This window comes from Hyperolius riggenbachi, chromosome 3 (assembly GCF_040937935.1).
Source record: "Hyperolius riggenbachi isolate aHypRig1 chromosome 3, aHypRig1.pri, whole genome shotgun sequence".
Lineage (NCBI taxonomy): Eukaryota > Metazoa > Chordata > Amphibia > Anura > Hyperoliidae > Hyperolius > Hyperolius riggenbachi.
In genome coordinates this window covers 282,834,950-282,861,434 of record NC_090648.1, presented here as the reverse complement: position 1 = coordinate 282,861,434, position 26,485 = coordinate 282,834,950, and the positions used below count along the sequence as shown (strand labels likewise).

The following is a 26,485-nucleotide window of genomic DNA, read 5'->3' as shown; positions in this document are numbered from 1 at the left end:
ATAATGTAATAAAAAAAAGTGCTTCATTTTTACAATAATTATGTATAAATGATTTAGTCAGTGTTTGCCCATTGTAAAATCTTTTAAATCCCTGATTTACATTCTGACATTTATTACATGGTGACATTTTTACTGTTGGCAGGTGATGTAGCTGCTGCATGTTTTTTTGGCAGTTGGAAACAGCTGTAAACAGCTATTTCCCACAATGCAGCAAGGTTCACAGACAGAATGTACTCAAGAGTTTCTTGTGGGAGGGGTTTCACCACAATATCAATCAAACAGCGCCCACTGATGGTCTGTTTGTGAAAAGGAATAGATTTCTCATGTAAAAGAGGGTATCAGCTACTGATTGGGATAAAGTTCAATTCTTGGTCGGAGTTTCTCTTTAAATATCCCTTTAAGGAGTTAATACAAAACAGAACAGTTCCTTATCACAATTTGTTTACACAAGAGAGGTATAAATTACTGGATAGATTTCATACAAGCAGTATAGCAGATAAAATCTATTTACACCTCTGCACAGGACATTGGTTGTTGGGGATACGAGTAAGATGGTGGCATATTGTATAGCACTCTCGCCTTGCAGCGCTAGGAAACCCAGTTAAAATCTTGTCTGGGACACTATCTGCATGAAGCTTGTATGTTTTCCCTGTGTTCCCATTAGTTTTCTCCAGATGTTTTAGTTTCTTCCAGATGCTTTAGCTTCCTGCCATATTTCACAAATCCACTGGTAACTTAATTAGCTGCCCCCACAAATGACCTTAGACTACAATATGAACATGAGACTATGACCTTAGGTAGGGATACGATAGTGAGCTCCTCTGAGAACAGTTAGTGACATGACTATGTACTCTGTAAAGTGCTGCAGAAGATGTCAGTGCTATATGAATACGTAGTAATAATAATATGGTAAAATATTACTATATTATCCCTATCGCATGACTACGGTTGGGATAAGGTAAAGAGCTCCTCGAGGGAAAGTCAGTGGCATGACTATGTACTCTGTAAAGTGCTGCAGAAGATGTCAGTACTATGTAAATGCACAATAATAAAAAAAATTAATAATCCGAACTCTGTATCAGTCTGTTCTTGTGTTATTCAAAAAGTATTTTCCTCCATCAAGTTTACTTTAAAGAGTAACTGTCAGGCTACAAAAGCTAATTTAAACCTCTATTCTCCTGTGTTAAACAGTTTAGAAGGAAGCCAAAAAGGCATTACTGAAGATAAAAATCTCTCTTACATTTGATGTGTGCTTATCAGCAAAGCTGTTATTCCCAAGCTCTTAAGAAGACGCAAGCCGCATACCATACTGCAAAGCATTCTGGGGCTCTCCCCTCGGCTGCTAATGAGAAGTTACAGGGTCAAGTAACAATAGCATGTAACTCAGTCCAGCGCACAGCACTGATAAATCTCCCGGCAGAGTACACTGCAGGAGTCCGCTATTGTTCCTAGCCACATGGCTAATTAATATTCACTGCACACTAGTGTTATTCAGTACGAGCTTTTCTGTGATCAGGAAGCAGGGAGGACATGACCACACATTTGGCTTCATAGGAGACAGACGAACATGGAACCTGCCATGAGCTGTCAGGAGCATCATTCTCTGCAAATACTATATAAAAATTCTGTGAAAGCCAAACGTGGACAGTGAAATGCATATGTAATGTAAGTACAGCCTATATTTAGCTACTGATATATGTGTTTATTTTCTCTGAGACCTTATACCTAACAGCTCCTCTTTAAAGTAATTTTGCTGCAGGCTAGACATAGCAGCCCCTCCTTTCATGTAAAAATATAACATCAAGTAAAATGCTGTACCTTTCATCCTTTGTAATGTAAATGTCATATTTTATAGGTGAACATAATGCCAGGATTGCAACAATTACTATGCAAGAAACGAAGGATTTGTGAAATGTCTGCACTTTTTCCAGGTATTTCTCTATAATAACCCCATCTACAGCTTGGATGGTTCTGAAATGGCTTTTATATGGGTGTAGCTGAGATTAGCAGAGTGGGTAAATGTACAGAGCATATATGACATAGATTATATAACAACATCGATTTATTGTCCTAATACATTCAGGTATGCAGTATAAATCTTCAGCAGTGTCTCATTCAACTTGTAAAAAGACCTGTATATGCATAGATAGAAAGCCAGGACTGGTACAGCAGTAGAGAAATTACTTTCCAGTTCTCTGATGAAATTCACTTTTCAGCATCAGCAATATCATGGAATTTGGCACAGCTAAACCTGCACTTCTGCACTTCTCTGATTCATATTACATACAGTGTATAGAAGGTTGCTCTCAAAAGAAAACAGTTCTTTATTGCCATCTGCTGGTGGAATAAGTAAATGCAGCACATTCATTCTTAAAAGTGAAATTCTACTTTAATTAATTTCTGTTATAAGTACATCACTTATGCACAAGACTTTTGCAGTTAAATGTTGTTAAAAATTATTATTTCAGCTGTCAGCCAGCTATGTATCTCAAATTGCCCTTTGTGGTGGGGTGGGGAGCGAGTATGGATTGTGTTAGAATAGGAACCCCTGTTACTAATTTTCCACAACTTGACAGTAATTGACACCAGCTTTGACAATTAAGTTGTTTTTGGAATGCTGAGAAATATATATGTTTTGTATTTGCAAAAAAGGAGATAAACAAGTTTAATTGTCAATACCTGCAGTGTATGGAGCCAAGCTGGAAACCGCTAATTTCTCAACTAAAGTAGAATTTCACTGTGAATCAAAATCAGCATAATTTATATTGCCAAGTACAAAGGGAGGGGATTGTACCCGGAATTGTTTTTTGCTCATGCAGGTTCTGGAAGGAGGGGGGGAGGGTGTATGGTAAGAGTAAGGGGAGAAAATGTCCAAAAGCCGAGAGCTGAGGCTGCCATACTACGGCGACACTGCCATACTACAGTCGCACTTAGCAATCACCTGTTATCCCTAAGGAGACATCGGCGGGGGGAAGGGGGGGGGCAGAGGGAGGCAAAAGTTCAGCAGTGAGGGCCCAGTTCTTCATGGAAGATACAGGTGGTGATGTCTGACGCTGCTGAGGATCCCGATTGCTGGCATCTGGCTGTACTGGCCAAGGTGTTCCAGTTCACAAGGTGTAGTAGTGTTTATTTATGTGGTGGGTTCCGACTCCTGGGCAGCATTCAGCAGGGCTGGTCAAGATAATCTGGCTGTCACAGAAGCGTCCGGCCGCTGTGGTCCCTACTTCTGGATTAGCAGCTGGCATAACGGAGGGGCTGAATAAAAGGTTGTCCCTGCTGCACTGCAGCAACAGCCGATGGATGGATGATGGATGGAGCTGGCATCCAGCAAGGCCAAAGGTAGGTGTCTTCTAAAATCAGTAACATCAGTAGAGTCACAACCTTCTGGGTAGCAGCGGTGGACTCCACATGGCCTATACCTGCACAGACAACGGACCAGGCAGTGGCAAGGCGGAAAAACCTCCAGGTCCCGAACTCCCCACGACCAACACCAATGTTCCAGGCTCCATCAGACCACATTGCACAGCTACAGGGGAAAAATAAGGTGAATTGGTAGGTGAAAGGGAAGAAAAACAAGAAAAGGCCAGAATCGTGTTTCCATGGCTGCCAATTAAGGCGCCATCTTCCCAAATCATGCTTAGATGTATATAAAAATATATATATAAATTCATGCACTTGTGTTAGATAAGACGGCCATGGCAAGATTGAAAAAATCATGCGCTATGGCAAGATTGAAAAATTCATGCTGTAATGTCTGTGGTATGGTGCTCTTAAAGAGACACTGAAGCGGAAAAAAAAATGATGATATTATGATTTGTATGTGTAGCACAGCTAAGAAATAAAACATTAAGATCAGATACATCAGTGTAATTGTTTCCAGTACAGGAAGAGTTTAGAAACTCCAGTTGTTATCTCTATGCAAACAAGCCATTAAGCTCTCCGACTAAGTTAGTCGTGGAGAGGGCTGTTATCTGACTTTTATTATCTCAACTGTTCCTGGACTATTTACTTTTCCTCTGTTAGAGGAGAGGTCATTAGTTCACAGACTGCTCTGAAAGAATCATTTTGAATGCTGAGTGTTGTGTAATGTGCACATATTATAGAATGATGCAATGTTAGAAAAAACACTATATACCTGAAAATAAAAGTATGAGAATATTTTCTTTGCTGCTAATCTTCTAGTAATTATTCATAGTACACAACCAATTCACTATATCATATATTTTTTTTCGCTTCAGTGTCTCTTTAAGCCTTCAAAAGGTATACTCTTCCAGTAATCCAGCTCTTCCAGCACCAAGTTGTTCCTGCAGTGTCATTATGTGTCAGCCATGCCCCCATCACAAACCTGTGGTGCAAATGTTTTGTACAGGTTAAAGTTATTACCAGATGTTTTCACTGCAGGTACGTGCAGATGACTACAATTCTGCAATGTGTAGCAGTCTTCACTGTGGTCTGGTTAAAAGGACGCTTGAAGTGAGAGGGATATGTAGGCTGACATGTAATTCCTTTTAAATGCATATTGCCTGGCTACTGATCCTCTGCCTCTAATACATTCAGCCATAGACCCTGAACAAGCATGCAAATCAGATGTTTCTGACAGAAGTCTGACTGGTTTATCCCCATGTTTGTTTCAGGTGTATTATTCTGACACACAGCTGCAGCCAAAGAGATCAGCAGGAACCCAGGCAACTGGTATTGGTTAAAAGGAAATAAATATGGCAGCCTCCACATCTCTCTCAATTCAGGTGCTCTTTAACGTCTCTCTGCAATATGGACATTTTATAATGTCGTATTTTTGCACTTCTTATGAACATCTGTTTTGCAGCAGAACAAATCCATTGACCCCTGGGTTTTAGCACAGGGAGGCTGCATGTACCCCTGGTAACTTGCCTATGGTGTGGCGGGAAGTATTTAACCCACATTTCAAGCTATGTATTAGGCATTTGTTTTAGAAAATCCAAGCTAGATTTGCTGTATTGCTTTATCACTCATAATTCAATTGCAAAAGTAAAGAAAATTAGGAAGTATGTGACTGTTATAAGGCTTTGCATTCTTACTGACACCATATTTTAAACTATTTAGGATACTAGGAGTAGTTTCCAATTTTAGTTTCAAATCACATAAAAATGAATTCAATATTTTTTATTTTTGGGGGGTAGGGGGCATTTATTTTATGGTTGGACAGATTGCACCTCACTTCCTGCCCTTGGGACGTCTATGCAGAAGTAGCCTTTTCTCTGCCCAAACACAAACAGAGCCGGTTGAGGTATGTTAAAACACATTTGGACAAGCCAGCTTCATTTTGGAATAAGGTGCTTTGGACTGATGAAACTAAAATTGAGTTATTTGGGCATAACAAGGGGCGTTATGCATGGAAGAAAAAGAACACAGCATTTAAAAAAAACACCTGCTACCTAAAGTAAAATATGGTGGTGGTTCCATCATGCTGGGAGGCTGTGTGGCCAGTGCAGGGACTGGGAATCTTGTCAAAGTTGAAGGACGCATGGATTCCACTCAGAATCAGCAGATTCTGGAGACCGATGCCCAGTAATCAGTGACAAAGCTGAAGCTGCACTGGGGCTGGATCTTTCAACAAGACAACGACCCTAAACACTGCTCAAAATCCTCTAAGGCATTCATGCAGAGGAACAAGTACAATGTTCTGGAATGGCAATCTCAGTCCCCAGACCTGAATATCATTGAAACTCTGTGGTGTGAGTTAAAGAGAGCTGTCCATGCTCGGAAGCCGTCAAACCTGAATTAACTAGAGATGTTTTATAAAGAGGAATGGCCCAAAATACCTCCAACCAGAATCCAGACTCTCATTGGAACCTACAGGAAACGTTTAGAGGCTGTCATTTCTACAAAAGGAAGATCTACTAAATATTTATTTTATTTATTTTTTGTGGTGCCCAAATTTATGCACCTGCCTAATTTTGTTTAAACAATTATTGCACACTTTCTGTAAATCTAATAAACTTAATTTCACTTCTCAAATATCACTTTGTGATTAACAAGGTTGCCCAAACGTTCGCATCCCTGTGTGTGTGCTGCCTTTCTATGTCCATGATTAGTGAATTTTGCCTGTGTTTAGTCTGCCATGAACCTGTCTAATTTATATCTGTCCGTAATTAAAAGGGTGTATTGGTTCATGCTGTCTTCATTGTCACTGGATCGCATTGCACATTATACAGGTGCCTAAAACACCCCGAAAATGATTTGTTGTAGCATCTGCAGTCCTCAGCACTAACATAACACACACAAACAGCTTTCAGTTGAAACAGTTAAAAAATAAATGTGGTTTTGCTTGCTGATTGTCTAGTTTACTGTGGTTGGCATTGTGTGAAATTTTGATCATGGGAGGAAAATAAATGTATTGATTTAGAAGACAACAGATAATTTATTTTTAAACATTTTTGCAGAACTGGAAAATCTTTCAGTATGCTCAATGCAATCTGGAGAATCAGTGGTCTGGAAAAAATCTCCAAATCATTTTCTGCCAAACACTGGTAAAACAAAGAATGAAGACATAAATCTCTCACTGGAAGCACTTCTGTAAGTAGTTACAACTTTGTGATGTAATGCTAGCTACGCTGTCTGTTTATTTCATTGATACCCTAATAATGTATTGAAAATATACCTTTTTGGCTAGGAACACACTTAGCAGAAATGCTAGAGTTGCATTAAACACAGCGTTTTTGCTGCTAATGTAAGTCAATGAGCCGCATACAAAAAATGCATAAAGAACCACATATGCCTTTTGTATGCGTTTCAAACGTACGTTTTTTTAAAAGCACTGGTTTTGTAATTTTCAAAAACGCATAAAAAACGCACATAGTGAAAGTCAATGGTAACACAATGTATTACGTTTTCTATGCGTTTTTCATGTGTTTTTATATGCTTTTTTTTATTGTTTTGTGATGTGTTTCTGCTTCCTGTTGTCTTCCTAGTGATTTGCATAAAACGCATGGAAACACATACAAAACGCATAAGTGTTTTGTATATCTAAACCGCAAACGCATAAAAACGCACAAAAAACGCTTGAAAAACGCATATGCAGGCAAAATGCAAACTCACGAAAAACGCACAGAAAGAAAACGCACACGACCTAAAACTCAACCTTTCACGCACAGCCATGTGTGCACTCAGCCTCAGAGTTAGATGGTTAATGTAAGAGCTGGTGCACATACGCCATGTTTGCAGATCTTTTCTGTCCATTTTTAGAAGTCACATCCAGATGTCACCCATTTCCCTGGTAAGGAATGCTCACTGATTTTTATCCTTGTACAGCTTCTGTGCTTCCTTTCCTAAAGGTGATGCAATATACCAAAAAAGACTTAACATTCATTTCAGTAGGATCAATATTGCTTTATAAGAGAAGAGTGTCCAGTCTACTCCATGCTGAATAAGTGTCTCTCAGTCCTGCACCGCTGTAGAATTTATTTCACTTATTTATATAGCCCCATCATATTCCTCTGCGCTTTTCCAAGAACAATGATCCTTTTACATCGATCCCCAGAAGCAGCTTAGGATTTAATGTGCCACTGCAGTCATATACAGACTGCTGGGTAGAAGCCAGTTGAAGACGAACTGCGGGCTCCTAGAAAATTCTCCATACACATTTCTGACTCTCTGCTGATTTAAGTCCACATTACATTTTAAAAGAAAAATAAAGCTTGCAGATACCTGAAAATAGTGTTGAATATCCAGATGACGTCATTATTGTAGCCCTGCTATACATTTTATTAGCAGTAAGACCATTGGGATGGGCTGTTGCTGACTCCTGCTCCAGGTACTTGTACTCAGGATTGTACTTCCCATGAACTCTGTGGTAACTGCTAATATCCTGCAGTCAGCACAAGGAGGCGTATATGAAACCAAAAACAAGGAAAATGTCTCCACTTTTTAAAATCTAATCACACAAAATGTGTCCCTCCAACTGAGCAACATGTGCTATGCCACAACCACATGCAAATCTGAAGACTTAATAAAAGAATGGCATATGAAACAGCACCTTCTGTGGAAGAATATTCAAATACTTTATTTCATAACAATACAAATTATACAACCATTTAAAATCAATTAGATTAGAGTTTCCTTCTATGATAAATATTTGATTGCATCGGTAGGGTTAAATCGGGACCTTCACCATGTTGAACCCTGGTTCAGTTTGATTAGGGATCGTGATAATAATTGTTACAATAAAGTGCAAACTGTGTTAAAATTGATCAAAAGTAAAGCATGTAAACAAATAATTAACTAAAAAGCTGAATATAATAAATAAATAGAAGGTGCTTATTGCCACATGTATAGCTCTGTAATTTTTGACACATGTATAGCGCCGCTATTTGTACCCACAATTTGCATAGCCGGCGGCCCCTCCCCTTGAAGCAATAAACATTATTTGTATGGGCGCCTATGGCGTCGCCTTCGGAGCCCAAGTTTCCTGCTTCCGTCAGGACTATATAGAATAAGTATATACTCTACAAGAAGTAGACGTAGAGCAGCAAATAGTGTATTACACATAGATGTTAATAAATAAGGATAGATCATGATAGTTCATAGCGTAGTGTAGAAAGGTTGTATCTATGTATTCATAGCATGCATATAATATACTATATGGTATGTTTATTTTGAATTTAAACCAAAATATAAAGCCATGCCGACTTTTCATATCGTATGTTACAGAAATATGCCATCTCACCATCATACTCCATCATCAGATTCTCCACTTGTCCGAGTATTTGTGTTGATCACATCATTTTCACCACTACGTGCATTTATCCATTCCATCGCAATGATCCAGGACCAAGCCAACAAGCCGTTTACTAGGATAAAGGTATCTAATGTTCAACAGATTGATAGAAAATATGTAGAAATGATATGATAATAATCTGATAAACAGGTGGATAACATTTGGGGAACTGTTCATACATTTTAAATTAGTCTTCAGTTACTAGTGGTCTTCAAAAGTTCTTTGCCCGAAAATAATTGTTCTAATAAGTGCACAGGTTCTATCAGCATTCACTGTCAAAATTTATAGTAAACCCAAGGTGAAAATAAACTGATGAGATAAACAATTGTATTGATCCTCCTACTCCTAAAAATGACTTTTTTTTGAGATATCTCATGGTTTTATTTTATATTTAAACATTTACAAAGTAGATTGAATGTTTTATTGTCTCTGCTCAATGGCAGCCAATTAAGTGTGTCAGAGTTAAAATACATGAATTATTGACCTTTTTCTATCTCTCCCCTGCCCTCAGAAGTTGTATTCTGTCAACAAAACATTTATGGCTCTAATTTGCTTATCAGTGAGGGGTACTATATTCCTGACAAGGTACCAACAAGACAGGCGCTGTCACTTGCATGCCTGAAAATTAAATCTTTCAGGCAGCAAAATAAAAAAAATAAAGACAGCCTGGTAATGTCTTGCACTGTACATGCGCCTCAGGTACAATTGAATGTGTGTGTTTATGTTACAGCTTGTAACAGTTGATAATAATTAGAGGACACACCTAACTTAATTAAAGTGTACATTGGAAAAGTCAGGCCCTCCCGAGTTGGAGAATATTGGGGGCAACTGTACAGCATACGCAGGAAGTTTTGAATCAGGATGATACTATTTATTGGCTAACTTGAAAACCAATAATTGGTATCATCCTTATTCACGACTTCCTGCATTTACTGATGATTAACATGGTAAAATACTCTGCTGCCACTGCATTTACCGGCTTTACCTGAGTCGTAAGTAAGGACTCTTTCACACTGCACACAGCAAAGCAGTGAGCATGAACACAAGACATTGCTGCCTATGCAGTAACTGACATCCTTGCATATTATGCACATTATAAGTATTTTGAGCATGACTGGATCTTCTGTAGGATCAAACTGGACAATTGCCCAGGGCTCCAGGCTCATTAGGAGCCCGACAAGTCTGTACAGTATCAATATGTAAGGGGCTCCACATTCAGTTGTGCCCAATGCAGCATTTTACCTAAAACCATCCTTGATTGTGAGGAATCAGAAAGTACTCAGAATTTTTTCTCCTTTATCTGATATCATCAACTTCCACTAAAGTCAGGGGCACGCCCCCTATTGCAGTCTGCTCAATATGCCAGATGCTTTACTGCATTCAGTGATGGTATCTGAGTGAGTGCACGCTGTAATTTTCTCCTTATAACTCTACATTATAAACATTTCTGTAATATGCACAGAGAGCAAAAAAGTAGTGTAGAAGCACCTTAAGCCCGGTACACAGGTACAAAGAATGTTGCCTGGCAGGGACAGAGACTCAGGAGTGGAGTGGCGCACAGCAGAGTGGGCAAGGCAAGGGAGGCACCAATGCTCTTAGACAGAGCTCAGCTGAGGCAATGCGCCCAAGGTAGATCGACCAGTGAAGGGGGTCAGAGGCCACTGTACACACACTAAATTTTCAGCTGAGGCAGTCCCCAGTGGCCGCCTCGGTTGAGAACCATCTGGCATGTATACAAAGCTTAAAGCGGTATTATACTCAGACATAATATTCAATCAAAATGTGTTTTCCTACTTTTTTTATAACCCATACAGTTATCATATTTGCCTTTGTGCATAAGTATTATTATTCATTTAGAAATTACAAGTTCCCAAAGTTCAGTTTGATTTGCTCTGAAAGCTGCCATTGCATTTTATTCATAACTGGTGTGCTTATATTGTAATGTACCCAGTAATGATTTCTGAGCAGTGTATGAGTTCTGGACACATTTCTGCACATGTTTACATTCCTCTCTGCTACAATTAAGTAAACACAAGATGTTATCACCAGTTTGGATGCGGATCTTCCTGCAGGTAACATTCTATTGAAAAAAGTAATTCCTGTGTTTTAACCCTTTGAATGCTGTTAATAACCTTTTAGAGCAAAGAAGACATGCTGGGTTTTATATCACTTTCAAGGGAAGTAGTTTTAACATTTACTCCCATTGCTCCCTTAGTTTTATTTATAATTATGGGTGTATTTAAGTTCTTTTTTACATTTTTAATAATAAGGCATTTTTCCCTTATTTGTGTATGTAGCTCCTCCCATTTTGACATGCTACCTAGACAAGGTACCAGGTGCAATGCTAACCATGCTAGGAGCTGATAAGCCTCTCTCTTCCTCTCTGCAGGACACTCCTAGAAGTAAAGGAAGGAGGGAGGTTCCAAGGGGAGACACACAGAACTAATGTAGCAGAGCCCTGGTTAGCTCCCCGTGGTATTCACCTTTTTTTTTTTTTTTTTTGCAGTAAATAGATAAGAATGCTCAGGGTCACACAGCATCACAGGGAGACAAACACTTGTGTAGGTGTACAATCCCACAGCTAATAAGCATAGTCAGGAGGGAGGGGCTGGAGGAAGAAGCTGGCTGGTAATTGACATATGCCAACTAGCAAACACATTAACCACTTAATGCAAAACAGACATTTTAAAACAACTCATTTTTGCACGTTTCAGTGCAAAATGGACATTTTAAAATGATCGTTTTGCATAGAGGTCGGATATTTTCATTAATATGTATCATATGTAATTGGTATCACATTTTTTTATTTGGAAGGCCAATAAATCAGCTTTTGTGCTATTGTGGTTGGTGCATTAGTCTGCAGCAAGCACTTTTATTTACTAAATCAAGGACAACTTGCATTTGTTAATGCATTAAAAAGGTTTCACTGCAGATACACACAGGTAGCTGTGATCACACTATCATTTCAGCATCTCTCCATGATTTGTGAGGTTACTTGTAGATAGACTAATTGTAGATAGATTTTATTAATTAAATTATTTTTTCATGCACCCAAGAGCCAATTCTCTCATTTGTTGTTCGATTTAGATTTTATTAAAGGGCCACTATCGCAAAAATCATCAAATTTAAAATACATGTAAACATATATAAATAAGAAGTACGTTTATTGCAGAGTACAACGAGCCATAAATTACTTTTCTTCTATGTTGCTGTCACTTACAGCAAGTAATAGAAATGGGGATTCATGGCGGATTCTCAGGGTTTTGTTTATTTTCAAAAGCACTTAGTGAAGGGCAGCTTCTCCGTCCAACTGCTAACATTTTTGCAGCAAGCAGTGAAGCTGGCCATCTTCATTGCATACATGCTTTTCAGGGAATGTCTTTATAAAGAATAAGAGCCTTGCTTGAGAATCCCCCATGAAGAGATGGACGAGTCCAAAACCTGTCAGTTCTGTCAGATTTCTACTAACTACTGTAAAGGCAGCCACACACTGGTCGATGTGCCATCAGATCGACCAGCTGACAGATCCCTATCTGATCGAATCTGATCAGATAGGGATCGTATGGCTGCCTTTACTGCAAACAGATTGTGAATCGATTTCAGCCTGAAACCGATCACAATCTGTTCAGCTGCTCCTGCCGCCTGTCCCCCCCCCCCCGCGCATACATTACCTGATGCGGGCTCCCGGGCGTCTTCTCCGCATCTTCTCAGCGCTGCACCCGCTCCATCCCGGCGCTTCCTGTGTCACTCCGTGACCAGGAAGTTCAAATAGAGCGCCCTCTATTTGAACTTCCTGGGTCACTGCAGTGACCCAGGAAGCGCCGGGATGGAGCGGGTGCAGCGCTGAGAAGATGCGGAGAAGACGCCCGGGAGCCCGCATCAGGTAATGTATTTTTCATCGGATCGGCCGCCGCTAGCGACGCGCACTTTACCCGCGGGCGATCGAGGGTAATTTCCCGCACGGCGCGATCGACGGACCGATCCGATTTCGGGAGGAAATCGGATCGTCGTCGGCGTTTACCGCGAACGATTAGCAGCAGATTCGATCCCAGGATCGAATCTGCTGTCGAAACGGCCGGGAATCGGGCCAGTGTATGGCCACCTTAACTCAAAGCAACATAGAAAAAAGTAATTTATGGCTCGTTTTACTCTGGAAGAAAAATACTTATTTGTATATGTTTATATATTTTTTTTTTTCGCGATAGTAGTCCTTTAAATCCAGGAAAGTTTTTCAGGATCTCATATATTCTCCAGTATTTGTCATTGTTCTCCAATAAAACAACACAAAGCATCTCAAAATAAAAATTAATCTATAAAATAAACACAAACCCTCTACTACGGTTCTTGGAAATATAGAAAACATTTGGCCACAAGGTGTCTCTGTCTGAACAGTTTTTTTTCAAATACTGTTCTACATGCGTTTACTGAATAACCTATTGTGATTTAAGTAAAACTCTAAATGCAAAACTCCTTAATTTCCACATTTACACTTATCAGTAAGTCCAAATAACTTTCATTAGTGTTTTGCCTCCAATTAATGTACACATTGTAACAAATGTATTTCGCTTTCCTTCGGGTGCAATATATTTCCCACATTGCTTTTGAAGTTTGTCTTCATCTTTTCCCTATTTCACATGTCCTGTTATTTTAGTCTAGAGTAAACTTTTAGTAACGTTTGTAGGAAAAGATAATAACTGTCAAAAAACAAAGATGAAAACCTGCATGATGTTATATTAAAATGTTGGATTAGTATCACTTTCTGATAAAAACATGGTAAACACATAGCTATATACAGTATATACTGAGAGTAAAACAGATAGAAACACCAGCACTTTTTTCCCATTTAATGTTTTTTTTTTTAATTTTGTTTTCACTGTTTTACCTCCAGATATCTACATAACAGTTGTGTTGTCGTTTTGTTTGTATTTTTTTTGTAACAAGTTAAAAGAAGTGTAATGATAATCTTATCTCACTCAGACTTTAGATAATTTAAATTAATTATTCTTATTCATTAAGCTTTTAAGTTTTCACCTTTTTGTTTTATTACCTTATCTTTATTATCTTTTTGATACAGAAAACAAAAAAAGTACTTACCGGTAGTATAGATTAACCTGGATTCCTTTAAATTTCATATTGCTTTTCTCACTTTACGTTTAGCACCTTTTCCTTTTAAAATGATTTAATTGAGGTTTCGTAATCATATAGATTATCTTTTCTGCACACATTTGCACATAAAATCATCATATTGGTTTGTGGTTAATAATACTTACATCTACAATCTACAATGCAAGTTATATTAATTTGCTATCGATAAAAACACTTTATAGTATATATAAAACATCAGTTAAGATTGTGTGCCATTCACAATATGAGAGATTTTTGTTGACATATACACATTATTTTGTTTGGCTACAACTATTTTTTGAGTGCATAAGGGGTGCAGTGAGACCGCCTAGTGAAGATTGCCACCTCCTAAATCTTCTTCTCAATCCACTTTGGTGTTACATCTAGCTTTTCAGGTAGCAATCAATGACTCACAATCTCAGACCCCATCTATTACTGATTCCAGTGGATATAGCCAGTACTGTGGTAAGCTAAAAGCCTTGATATCAAGACTTATTTCTGTAAATATTTGCTTTATGAGGGCTTGTTGAGCTTTAGTACCATCAGGAGGCTTTCAATATTGAAGTACATCTATGGAGTCGACCATACATGGTGAAATGCACTTTTTTTCACCACTTACTTGTAAGCGTCTTAATCACACATTTGGGGTAAAATTAGCTATTCAATCAGGCATGATGCACCGCTACCTCTTAAGTATCTTATAATTAGTTTCAGCAGTATAAAAATAAATAGGTATTTTAGGTATCAGCAGCCATATCTGTTTAAGCTCATCTTCATCAACTGTTCTGTCCTTCCCATTTTTTGTTGTCTTGTGGCTGTGCAGTGTACTCACTTTTGTGAGATACTGTAGTTAAGGTAAGAATATAACAAGTGGAAATTCATGAGAATGCATTCAGAAATTTGTTAGGAACAACATACATTATTTACATTAAAAAAGGATGTTATTGATGTACCACATACGGTATTTCTATGGTAATATTCACAATAATAGTTATTCTGTTATCCTGAAATGAACACTTTTGATGCTTTTAAAGTGTGAATTTATTTTTTATAAAAGGAATGATGTTACTAAAAGTTGAACAATGACACACTGAAGGTGACCATACACTGATCTCATTAGAGTGGCCATACACTGATCATACTATATTCGAATGACATACAGAAATCAAACTTTTTCTTTTCATCAGAAAAATATTTTTTGATGAAGAAATTATTGATCGGTGCTCCACATACCAGAATCGATAAATTATAAGATTTGCACTGTACTCTTCACAAGTCCACCAAGGGGTTGATATGCATGCCCAGAAACACTGAATCAATCAAAATATCACTAAAATGCAGTTGATTCCTTTAGAATCAATGGAAATATTTTGGTTTGTCCTGTTTGATTTTTTTACAGTGGTTTTTCATTATATGGCAGATATCAATTGGTTTGCATCCATCAAACCTGAAAAATTTGAATCACTTTAATACCAAATTTATAAAATAATTGTATGTTTTAGTTGATCAAAACCTCCCTATGGACTGTATATCCCAGTCCCCCATACTGTCCCTTCCATCCTCCACACACCTATGGACTATATACCCCAACCCCCTATATCCTTCCCTTATTCCCACAATCCCTCCTCCCATGTTAATGCTTTGTTTTGCTTTGGCAATGCTAAATGTATTTGGTCCTGCCAATAAAGCTTTTTTGAAATTGGTATGGCCACCATAATAATACTACATCTCATTAGACAAATGCCATTGCAGGCTAGATTACCTCTTCACCTGTTGTGGGTTGACCTGCCAAACCCTGTTCTGTGTGATACAGTCAAGGACAGTAGCATAGCAAGAGATTATGAGGCCCCATTGCAATATTTCCTTGAGGCCATCAGATCTAGGCACTCTTGGGCAATGCTGCCCTATGGATATAAATGTTGACTGTGCAATTTACTGTTAGAGATTTAACAACATTATTACCTTAAACTGCAGTATAGTAAAACAACCACAAAATGTCACTGTGTGTATAAAGATCATCATCACGATGATCTTTATGGTATTTTAATTTCCTGTATTCTCATTTTTTGATCCTCTCTGTTCTAAGTAAGCTGCATTTCCTGATGGTGGCATATTATATATAGGGAGTGCAGAATTATTAGGCAAGTTGTATTTTTGAGGAATAATTTTATTATTGAACAACAACCATGTTCTCAATGAACCCAAAAAACTCATTTATATCAAAGCTGAATATTTGTGAAAGTAGTTTTTAATTTGTTTTTAGCTTTAGCTATTTTAGGGGGGTATCTGTGTGTGCAGGTGACTATTACTGTGCATAATTATTAGGCAACTTAACAAAAAACAAATATATACCCATTTCAATAATTTATTTTTACCAGTGAAACCTATATAACATCTCAACATTCACAAATATACATTTCTGACATTCAAAGACAAAACAAAAACAAATCAGTGACCAATATAGCCACCTTTCTTTGCAAGGACACTCAAAAGCCTGCCATTCGTGGATTCTGTCAGTGTTTTGATCTGTTCACCATCAACATTGCGTGCAGCAGCAACCACAGCCTCCCATACACTGTTCAGAGAGGTGTACTGTTTTCCCTCCTTGTAAATCTCACATTTTATGATGGACCACAGGTTCTCAATGGGGCTCAGATCAGGTGAACAAGGAGGCCATGTCATTAGTTTTTCTTCTTTTATACCCTTCCTTGCCAGCCACGCTGTGAAGTACTTGGACGCGTGTGATGGAGCATTGTCCTGCATGAAAATCATGTTTTTCTTGAAGGATGCAGACTTCTTCCTGTACCACTGCCTGAAGAAGGTGTCTTCCAGAAACTGGCAGTAGGACTGGGAGTTGAGCTTGACTCCATCCTCAACCTGAAAAAGCCCCACAAGCTCATATTTGATGATACCAGCCCAAACCAGTACTCCACCTCCACCTTGCTGGCGTCTGAGTCGGACTGGAGCTCTCTGCCCTTTACCAATCCAGCCATGGGCCCATCCATCTGGCCCATCAAGACTCACTCTCATTTCATCAGTCCATAAAACCTTAGAAAAATCAGTCTTGAGATATTTCTTGGCCCAGTCTTGACGTTTCAGCTTGTGTGTCTTGTTCAGTGGTGGTCGTCTTTCAGCCTTTCTTACCTTGGCCATGTCTCTGAGTATTACACATCTTGTGCTTTTGGGCACTCCAGTGATGTTGCAGCTCTGAAATATGGCCAAACTGGTGGCAAGTGGCATCTTGGCAGCTGCACGCTTCACTTTTCTCAGTTCATGTGCAGTTATTTTGCGCCTTGGTTTTTCCACACGCTTCTTGCGACCCTGTTGACTATTTTGAATGAAACGCTTGATTGTTTGATGATCATGCTTTAGAAGCTTTGCAATTTTAAGAGTGCTGCATCCCTCTGCAAGATATCTCACTATTTTTTACTTTTCTGAGCCTGTCAAGTCCTTCTTTTGACCCATTTTGTCAAAGGAAAGGAAGTTGCCTAATAATTATGCACACCTGATATAGGGTGTTGATGTCATTAGACCACACCCCTTCTCATTACAGAGATGCACATCACCTAATATGCTTAATTGGCAGCAGGCTTTCGAGCCTATACAGCTTGGAGTGAGACAACATGCATAAAGAGGATGATGTGGTCAAAATACTCATTTGCCTAATAATTCTGCACTCCCTGTATATCTGCATGTTTTTCTTTAGTAAAGAGTTTGAACTTGTTATACTGGGTGCCTATGTGCATGTACAGACCACTCTGCTCCATCATTTACATTCCCATGCAATATACACTGTGCTTAGTCCATGAGCACTAGGACAAAGTCAGAGGGTGTAGAAAAAAAAGGAGAGTTAATAATGAACACATAAAGTACCACCTGCGCCCCCTCTGCTCCAGCGTCCCATAGCAGTTGCTATGGCTATTGCTATACCCTAATCAAGGATAATTTTTTGCTTTTTGTAAAATAAGCTTTTCTTATAACCTTACTAAATGTGTAGCCGGGATGTGCTGTAGATCTCTGGTTTCTAAGCAACATTTCTATTGCATTATCTTACCTGCTGCTCTTGTTTTAGAAAAGATAATCAGATTCAATGTACAAGAACCGTGTGCCATACAGAGCTTTATACAAGATACACTGATTGCTTTTTATGCTGTGGAAGTATTCTGAAATTTTTCCTTTAATCTGATGCCAGAACAAAGTAAAAATGAGTCTCTTAACAATTTTAACTGGTTGACCAATTAATTAAACATTCCACTCCTTGCCCAGCAGCAAAATGACTATCACTGATCCAAAACAAATGTTAAGAATGTTTATGCTGTTACATCATTCACTGGAAATAACCACAGTAGTGTAACAAGAGCATTAGTGGGGAAATAAATTTCCCTTCTGTTATGTTGCCTTACCTGTTTTAATGTTCATCCCCCCCCCCTTTTTTTGTTTTTCTTTATTTCCTAGTCATTTCTGCTCTGATCCATCATTCTTAAGTACCACGTAGTCTTCCATTGTTGTCGTTTAATCAGATTCCATTAGTGTAACTGTATAGGCTGGAGAAGTATTGATATATGGGGGCGTAGATGAAATAACAGTATTGTATTTCCAGCAGTTATGCCAAGTGACATCAGAAGTGTCTCAATGTTTGTATTTTATCTTGCTGGTGGAACAGTGAAGTGACAAGATGTTGTGTAGGTATCGCATTACTGGCATTTTTCTTGGAGTGTTTGGAATTTTGATGACAGCGTGCTTGCGGCCTTGCGGGTGTGAACGTGGAAAATGATAGCATTTCAGCAGCACTGTTTTTTAAATACAGATGCAGGTGATTGACAGCTCGCTGCAGTGATAAATGGTGGAGGACAGCATCAATTAATCAGAGCAAATGCCATGATTTAAAAGCGTTCTTAATGGTTTTGTGAAAAAAATGTGTGGTATTTGTGTCACTCTCTTCACAGCTTCAGCAATTCCATGAAGGGTTCTTCCCGCTGCTGTCTCACTTGCAAGCTTTTAGTGTCTTGAAGGAGATGATAAGCAAGCTGTTACTTACCCTGGAGGTAATGAGTGAAGCAGCTGCTACAGGACCAAATTTGCTGAACAGGTAAATTATCGTTGAAGAAACTCAGAGAGCCAGATTTACCAATAGGAGCAGCACACGTTCTATACTTTTATCATTTTATATCTTTTTTGTTTCTGCCAGTAATGGAAAATCCATGAAAAAGTCAACCCATCAATCTAAAGCATCTAAAATGGTTTCATTATTCTGGATAGTGACACTGCATTTACCTCAAGAAACTAGTGCTGCAGTAACTAAACCAACAGATGTTTATTGTTAAAACCCTTTAAAAACCACTATCGGGGGAAACATTTTTTTTTATATACATGTGTACACATAATAATAATAAGTACAGTTCTCCAAAATTAAAATGCACTATTAATTTATGTTCTCCTATGTCCCTGTCACTTACAGTAAGTAGTAAAAATCTGATATATATGGCAGGCTTTGGACTAGTCCATTTTCTTATAGGGATTCTCAGTATTTCCTTTATCCTTTACAAAAGCACTCCCTGAAATGGATCTGTACAAAGATGCTGGCCACCCTGCCTACTCATTTGCATACTGTTTTGTCAGTTGGACTGAGCAATTGCCATTCAGTTAGTGCTTTTGAAATAAAGTTAAAAAAAAAAAAAAAAGAAAAGTAATTTATACCATATTTTAATCTGGGATAAATGTGCTATTTTTAAGTATGTGTGCCCATGTATTCTAAACTTTACAGTCTTTCACAATGGTGGTCCTTTAACCGACAGCACGCAGTGAGATTTCTGGTAGCTGTTAGCAGACCAGTGAAACTGTGATGTCTGATTGAACTGGTTAGTTTGCTAACCTTGTCACAGTCAGTGCTCTACATGTGATCATACTGAACAGAATTGCTGATTTCAAGTTGTGCCTAGTAGGTTGGAATTAGCATCCAAAGCTTGTATGCTCTTCAGCTACAGTAATGTAAAATGAGACTCTAAACAAGAGAAGAAGAATGCAGCATTTTGTCATTATCTATGGATCGTATCAGGTCACTTATACACTACGTAACTGACCTCAAGGCCATCTAATGGACCAAAGTGGTGTTCATGCAGATGAAACAGCCTTTGTAAGAACACTCAAGTCTACAGGCACTTACTGGACCAACTGTTACTACAGTTCCTTTGAAAAAAATGGGTTGTTGTGTGAATGATATCTGCATTATTGTGTTTATAAACATCAATGCAATCATGCTGTCGCCTACTTATTTTTAAAAAGACCTGCTTTCTTAGTTTTATTGATATTTAGAAAATGATACGCTTGGACTACTGCATAATCAAGTAATGTTATTTTATTGATGCATACTGACAGTGGCATAACTACAATTCATGGAGTTCCAGCTCCAGCAAAACTTTGATGAGGTCCCGCAATGGTCACACCCCTTCCCTTGCCTTCCCTTGGTTCCCTGCACGGCCCTGGGGCCCATCTCACAATCCTAAAACAAGTGAGTGTGGCCATCATGATTTTCACACCCATAACAAGTGTAGCCACAAAAACACCTGATCTAAAGTCTAGTCCCCTGTACTGGAGAAAGGGACGGTTAGTAGTTAGAGCTGATCGCAGATACTGCTACCCTATAGTTATGCCCCTGCATACTGACAATTAAACATAAAAGCAATTAAAAGCAAAGTATGGCCACCTGGCCTCTAAAGCCCAATCTACACGATACGATTTTTTATACGATTTGATTACGATTCTATTTACGATCCGATCAAATCCGACATGTCCGATCAGGATTTAATTCGATTCAATTTGATTTGCCAATGCAAAACAATGGCGAATCGAATCGAATCCTGATCGGACATGTCGGATTTAATCGGATCGTAAATAGAATCGTAATCGAATCGAATAAAGAATTGTATGGTGTAGATTAGGCTTAAATCCCTATATTATAAAGTGTTACAATCTCTATGCAATTTCCAATGTTTGTCCACACTGGTCCATGGACTGTATCACCACACCTTGTAGTAATTACATAATGCAGATATGGTGTGCTGGACACAAAAGAGAAATAGGAATAAATATTGAGTAAAATGATATCAAAATACAAATAGAGGAGCGCAAGATGTAGGGTTAAAAAATTCCTTCTTTTTATTTTTATTTTACTTTATTTTATTCCTAATGGGAACCAGATACAAAAGGATACATGCAAATATATACGCACATGCACAATCCACCATACATTCATTCAATCACATCCATATTCATACCAGGCCCTCTGATGACCCTTTAGGGATTTAGAAAAAACAGATAAAAATTCTAAAAAATATATGATCATATATATATATGGGAAAGATTACAATTTCCAGGATATAAAAAACAATAAAACTCGTTCCAGTGAAAAGGGTACTCAAAAGATTTTTCTCCACATATATAGGGACCTTGTCCTCTCATATACCGATAGCAATATCACATCTATATCAAGATAGGATCCTTTCCACAGAATCAGACCTCACACCAGAGCTTTTCCCATTAGGAATAAAATAAAGTAAAATAAAAATAAAAAGAAGGAATTTTTTAACCCTACATCTTGCGCTCCTCTATTTGTATTTTGATCTGATTCCTTTTTATGTGGGGGTAGGAGGTACCCCCGCAGTTTGAGGCAGCAGCAGGAAATAATCTGTATCTCTCTTCTTGAGACTCATACACATTTTTTAAATATACAGCGCCCCTTAGATTTTCTAAATATTGAGTAAAACTATTATGCATACATAATCAGTACACAGCAATAGTGAAAAAGTGCAATCAAATCAATGAGCTGTTATCCTGGATATCAATCGTGGTACAAGTGTGCATATGTGCAATCCAGAGCTGTGTAAATTAGCTGTTAGCAGCAACAATAAAAGGTGCTTTGTGCAATAAGAATGTGGCAGCGGAAATGAAAAGTGCTTGGTGCAGTCAGAAAGTATAATTCTCACTGGGTCAGATTGATCAAAGCATTACTGACAGTTTTTTTCTTCTAAAACTGTTCTAACCAGCAGAGGAACTGTTCTGCATGATAGTAAGAAACTTCTCAAATCCTACGTAACAGCGGCAGTTTAGCGTGGATTTCTAGTACTGCACTTCAGTTAAAAAAAGTCCAAATCCATTCATAAACTGCTGCAGATTACCTCCCTGGTGGTAAGCTTGTGCTGAGCACGGGCTATGCCGCGCAGGGGGATTTCTTAGGCCCTGCTGGGCCGATTTGCATGATTTTTTTTTGCAACACGCAGCTAGCACTTTGCTAGCTGCGTGTGCATTCTGATCGCCGCCGATTAGTCGCCAACGCTCGCCGTGCCGGGCCCCCCCCCCCAGACCCCATGCGCTGCCTGGCCAATCAGTGCCAGGCAGCGCTGAGGGGTAGATCGGGACTCCCAATGACGTCACGACGTCGATGACGTCGGTGACGTCATGCCGCCCGTCGCCATGGCAACGGGGGAAGCCCTCCAGGAAATCCCGTTCTTTGAACGGGATTTCCTGATCGGATATCGCCAGAGGCGATCAAAGAGGGCGGGGGGATGCCGCTGCACAGGCCTCGCTACATGATTTAAAATGTTTTTTTTTTTTAAACTGCTCTGCTGCCCCCTGGCGGTTTTTAATAGACCGCCAGGGGGGTTAAGAAGTGCTTAATAGCAGTTCTCCAGATGGTGTCCCTAGTAAAGGTGCCCCCAACCCCTGACCCCCTGCAGCGTTCCCAGCTGTAACTGCTGCTTCCTGTAACACTGGAGCCCCAGCAAAAGCATCTTCATAGCTGCTGCCAAGGTTCCTTATTTGTCCACCAGGTGCACCAATGAGAACCATCCTGAATCTATTGGAGCTCAATGAATCTATGTTGAATGCATGCTAATCTCCTTGGTCTGTACTATGAGAATTTCTGATCTCTTTAACCCTGGTCTTGACTTTTATACACATTCCATACCCACATGGTAATCCTTACAAATGTTTAGCAGTACCCCTGCCCTCCTGACCATACATCAGTTTTTAGAACTTTTAGTTAACTTGGCAGGCAGGGAGCGTGGCCATGCCCTATTAAACCACACACCATACAACCTCCTTGGACATACACTTGCAATCAAAAGATGATCAGTAGTTCCTAATAAGATGAGAACAAGCTTCATATCCAGCCTTCTGACTTAAGGCCACCCTCTGCTCCTATGCAGAGGCTGATATACAGCCTGTTGTGTGGACAGGAGCATGGTACGGGTGCAGAATCAGGTGCAATTATACACTATGCACCAGGAAGTAAACTGCATTTGAACTTGTTATAACTTTGTAAAAAATAGTTTTTCAAAACTAGCACTATAGTAAAGGTGGTAAGAGTGCAAACAATGCAGAAAGTAGGCACTGTATCAGAATTTACACAGCTTTACTGTCTCTTACTTTTACTCCAGATTGTTAAATTACTGCATCAAGCACTCCAGAGAACACAGAAACAAGACAAATTGTAGATTGTGTTGCTGTCTCTGGAAAGTGTGTTCCGCTCCTTCATCCCACTAATAAGTTTCATTTGTACTCCAACCACCACAGGGGAAATGGAATGCAGCTCACACGTGGTAGATACGTGTCTTTATAACTTTTTAACTGTAGCTTCCAATGTATCCTCAGGTCTTTTTTTAAATGACTGTTTGATGATAAAGCAAATGAGGTTTAGTGAATAGTTAAAGAGTGTGATGGATTCACGCTCAGCACTGTACTGGTGGCAAGTCCTGAGGACATGCATGAGAATTAGTGGTCTACAAAGTTCTCACCATATTCCTTGATACATTATCATCTGTCTAACTTAATTACACTCTCTTACGATTTAAGGAACTGAAATGATGTGCTAAAGAAATAAAAGGCATTGAGCCTGATGCACAATGTGCCAGTGTAATGATCCGCTTAGCTGTCTGCACAGACAGACAGCTGTTTGACCATTCCTTAAGTCTTTGCTTTGCAAGTTTCAGACCTGCTCTGCTGCTGAGGAATTTGCATATATTTGTTATGTAGATTGCCTACCTGCCTCCTTTGAAGGCTGGCAGTATAAATACCATGTTCTCCCAGAATCCTTTGCTGGTCATCTTCATGGTTTGTTACTGATGAACTCTCCTAGAGTATCAGCCCTGTTTGTTTGTTAAAGTTTATCTTAGAGTAATTCCTGGGGACTGCACTAGGCAGCTCTTCTAGTGCAGTCAGGTTGCATTATCTGTTTTGCCTTTGTTGTCTCTCTGCTGCGATTGTCCTGTCGGCAGCGGCGGCCGACAGGAAATCGTTCTGTCAATCTGGGAGTGTAGGCCAGAGCTGCGGTTGCGACTGGCTGCTCCATCTGTCTGGATCGCACTCGCCCTAGTGGTAGTGGCAGTGCCTCCTTCTGTATTCTGCCTCAGGGGTGCTAACCAGAGCAGCGGTTGCTACTGGTAGCCCCATCTGTTTGTCTATCTGTATCGCACTCGCCCTAGTGGTAGTGGCAGTGCCTCCTTCTTTATTCTGCCTCAGGGGTGCTAACCAGCGCAGCGGTTGCTACTGGCAGCCCCATCTGTTTGTCTCTTTGGATCGCTCTCCCTCTAGCGGTAGCAGCCGGTGGATCATCCTTGCCTGAGTTTCTGGAGTGTAGACCATAGCCGTGGTGGCTACTGGCTGCACTCATCTGTCTGTCTTGTCCTGTGTTTACGCCTGCTGTTGCCTGGTGTGAGGCAACCGATTAGCAAGCGTCTACGCAATCTGTTTGTCTGTGTTGATCGCTTGCTTTCGCAAGCGTTCATTCTGTCTGTCTCAGTCTATTTGTGTTCATTTGTATTACTTGTGGTTAGTTAGGGTGGCACGCTTATCACTGGGTGCTTAACGCGCGGTGATCGTGCTGAAACGCGTTCGCTGTTGCGAATGAGTGTGGTGTTCGCGTTTAGCTAGCGTTTGTTATTTTCTTTATCTTCTCATTGTTGTTTGCTGTGCCTTTGCTACTCTCGTGCTCTGTTCTGTTCAGCCTTGTGTCACTTCTGGCAATCGCCTCTCTCCTGCGATTGCATTTCCACTTTTGTTTCTGCAGACGTGTGTTCACCGTCGCTGGGTGGCGGCTAGATTGGGGAACACACATTTAGTCTGTCTCTGTGCTCTTTCTCTTTTAGGGCTATCCAGCCCTACATTACTTCAACTCGTGCAATTCCCATCTGGAATCTGTGGCAGTACAGAGGCTGAGTCCGTCTGTACTCCACAGCTCCATCTGCCGGTGGGAATCTCCCTCTACAGGTGCATAGCACCATAGCTGGGTTATACTTAAATACACGTTTGTGGAGGATTTCCTTAGTGTCGGCACGCGCGTTCTGTGCGCTGACCATGGAAATAAAATCCCGCAAACGTTACAGCCGGTAAAGTTTCCAGTTCACATGCATTTTAATGGTACTAGCGCAGTGAGAACACCGCCCGTTAAGCCATTAGCAACACGCGTATTATCAAGTTAACATGCACGTTGCTAAAGTGATGTGTGGCGTAGCATAGCAATGCGCATGTTAACCTGGTAATGCACATGTCACTTATGGGTTTACAAGTGGTGATCTTGCTACATTAGCAACAGTAAAATCACCATGCACTCCCTGCGCACGGCAATTCTACCAGCGGCGTATACTGCATCAGGCTCATTGTATCATAAATATTTGCCAAATTTGGATATCTGTAGTAATGTGTTTATACTATGCCATGTCATGTGCCCAGCTGTGCATAGTCTGTGCATAGTTTCTGTGTACTGCCTCTAGCTTTGCTCCTGGCTGTCCCTTTTTCTTGATTTTTCAAAGAGATGTTAAATGATGCTCTGAAAACAGCTATTAAATATTATTGCCAACTGATTATATCTGATCGCTTTGAACTGGTGTATCTTTTGTGCAATGTTAGGAAATAACAAATAAGCAAATTGAAATAAGGTCTGCCATTAATCCCTACAGTGTGAACAGCTACACCGAAGGAATTGCCTTTTTCTCATCAGTAGTGGAGTTTCAACTAAAATAATGCATAGCATCTGGCTGAAAGTTTGATTTAATTTATAGAAAGGATATATAACACCTTTTTCCAAAACTTTCTGTGGTGCATTTTTCTGACAGTACACCGATGTCCATAGTGCTCGCAGCATCTTTCTTTCTTGTCTCATTTTTCAATTGTTTGTCTAAAATCCATTCCTTGCAGATCCAATCACAATAAGGCAAGTAAAGAGATAACATGCCAAAGGCATCTGCCAGATAGCCGTGTAATTGGAGCAATTGCACAACATATTTAGGGAATGTGCCCTTCATCAGGTTATGTTGTACTACCATGTCCTTATATGTTTTATGGTGGCCAAACACTATTTTATGCCAACAGCTACATTTATGGAGCACATATACATGACACTTTGGTCATCCAAACCAGCCAATACTGACTGAGCTGTTCTGCTAAACATTAGGGCAATTTTAACCACTAATTATTATCAGGTTCACTCAACTAAACATAATGTTTGCCGAAAACTCAATTAGCCGTGTTGATTTTTTTTCACATGAGCTTCAGGTAACTGTTGTGAGTCTATGAAAATGTCTAATTCACCTATTCATTGCACTATTGCTGCAC

The 26,485-nt window shown here is 39.5% G+C and overlaps 1 protein-coding gene across 1 annotated transcript in view; it reads left to right on the top strand.

Moving 5' to 3' along the window:
• The window catches only part of CPED1 (cadherin like and PC-esterase domain containing 1), a 344,542-nt gene that overhangs the window by 87,594 nt on the left and 230,463 nt on the right, over window positions 1-26,485 (top strand). Inside the window, exons 4-7 of the mRNA XM_068276408.1 lie at window positions 1,856-1,931; window positions 6,423-6,555; window positions 8,689-8,839; window positions 18,826-18,968. Of these exons, the coding sequence (XP_068132509.1) occupies window positions 1,856-1,931; window positions 6,423-6,555; window positions 8,689-8,839; window positions 18,826-18,968 (503 nt within the window). The remainder of the gene's footprint in view (window positions 1-1,855; window positions 1,932-6,422; window positions 6,556-8,688; window positions 8,840-18,825; window positions 18,969-26,485) is intronic.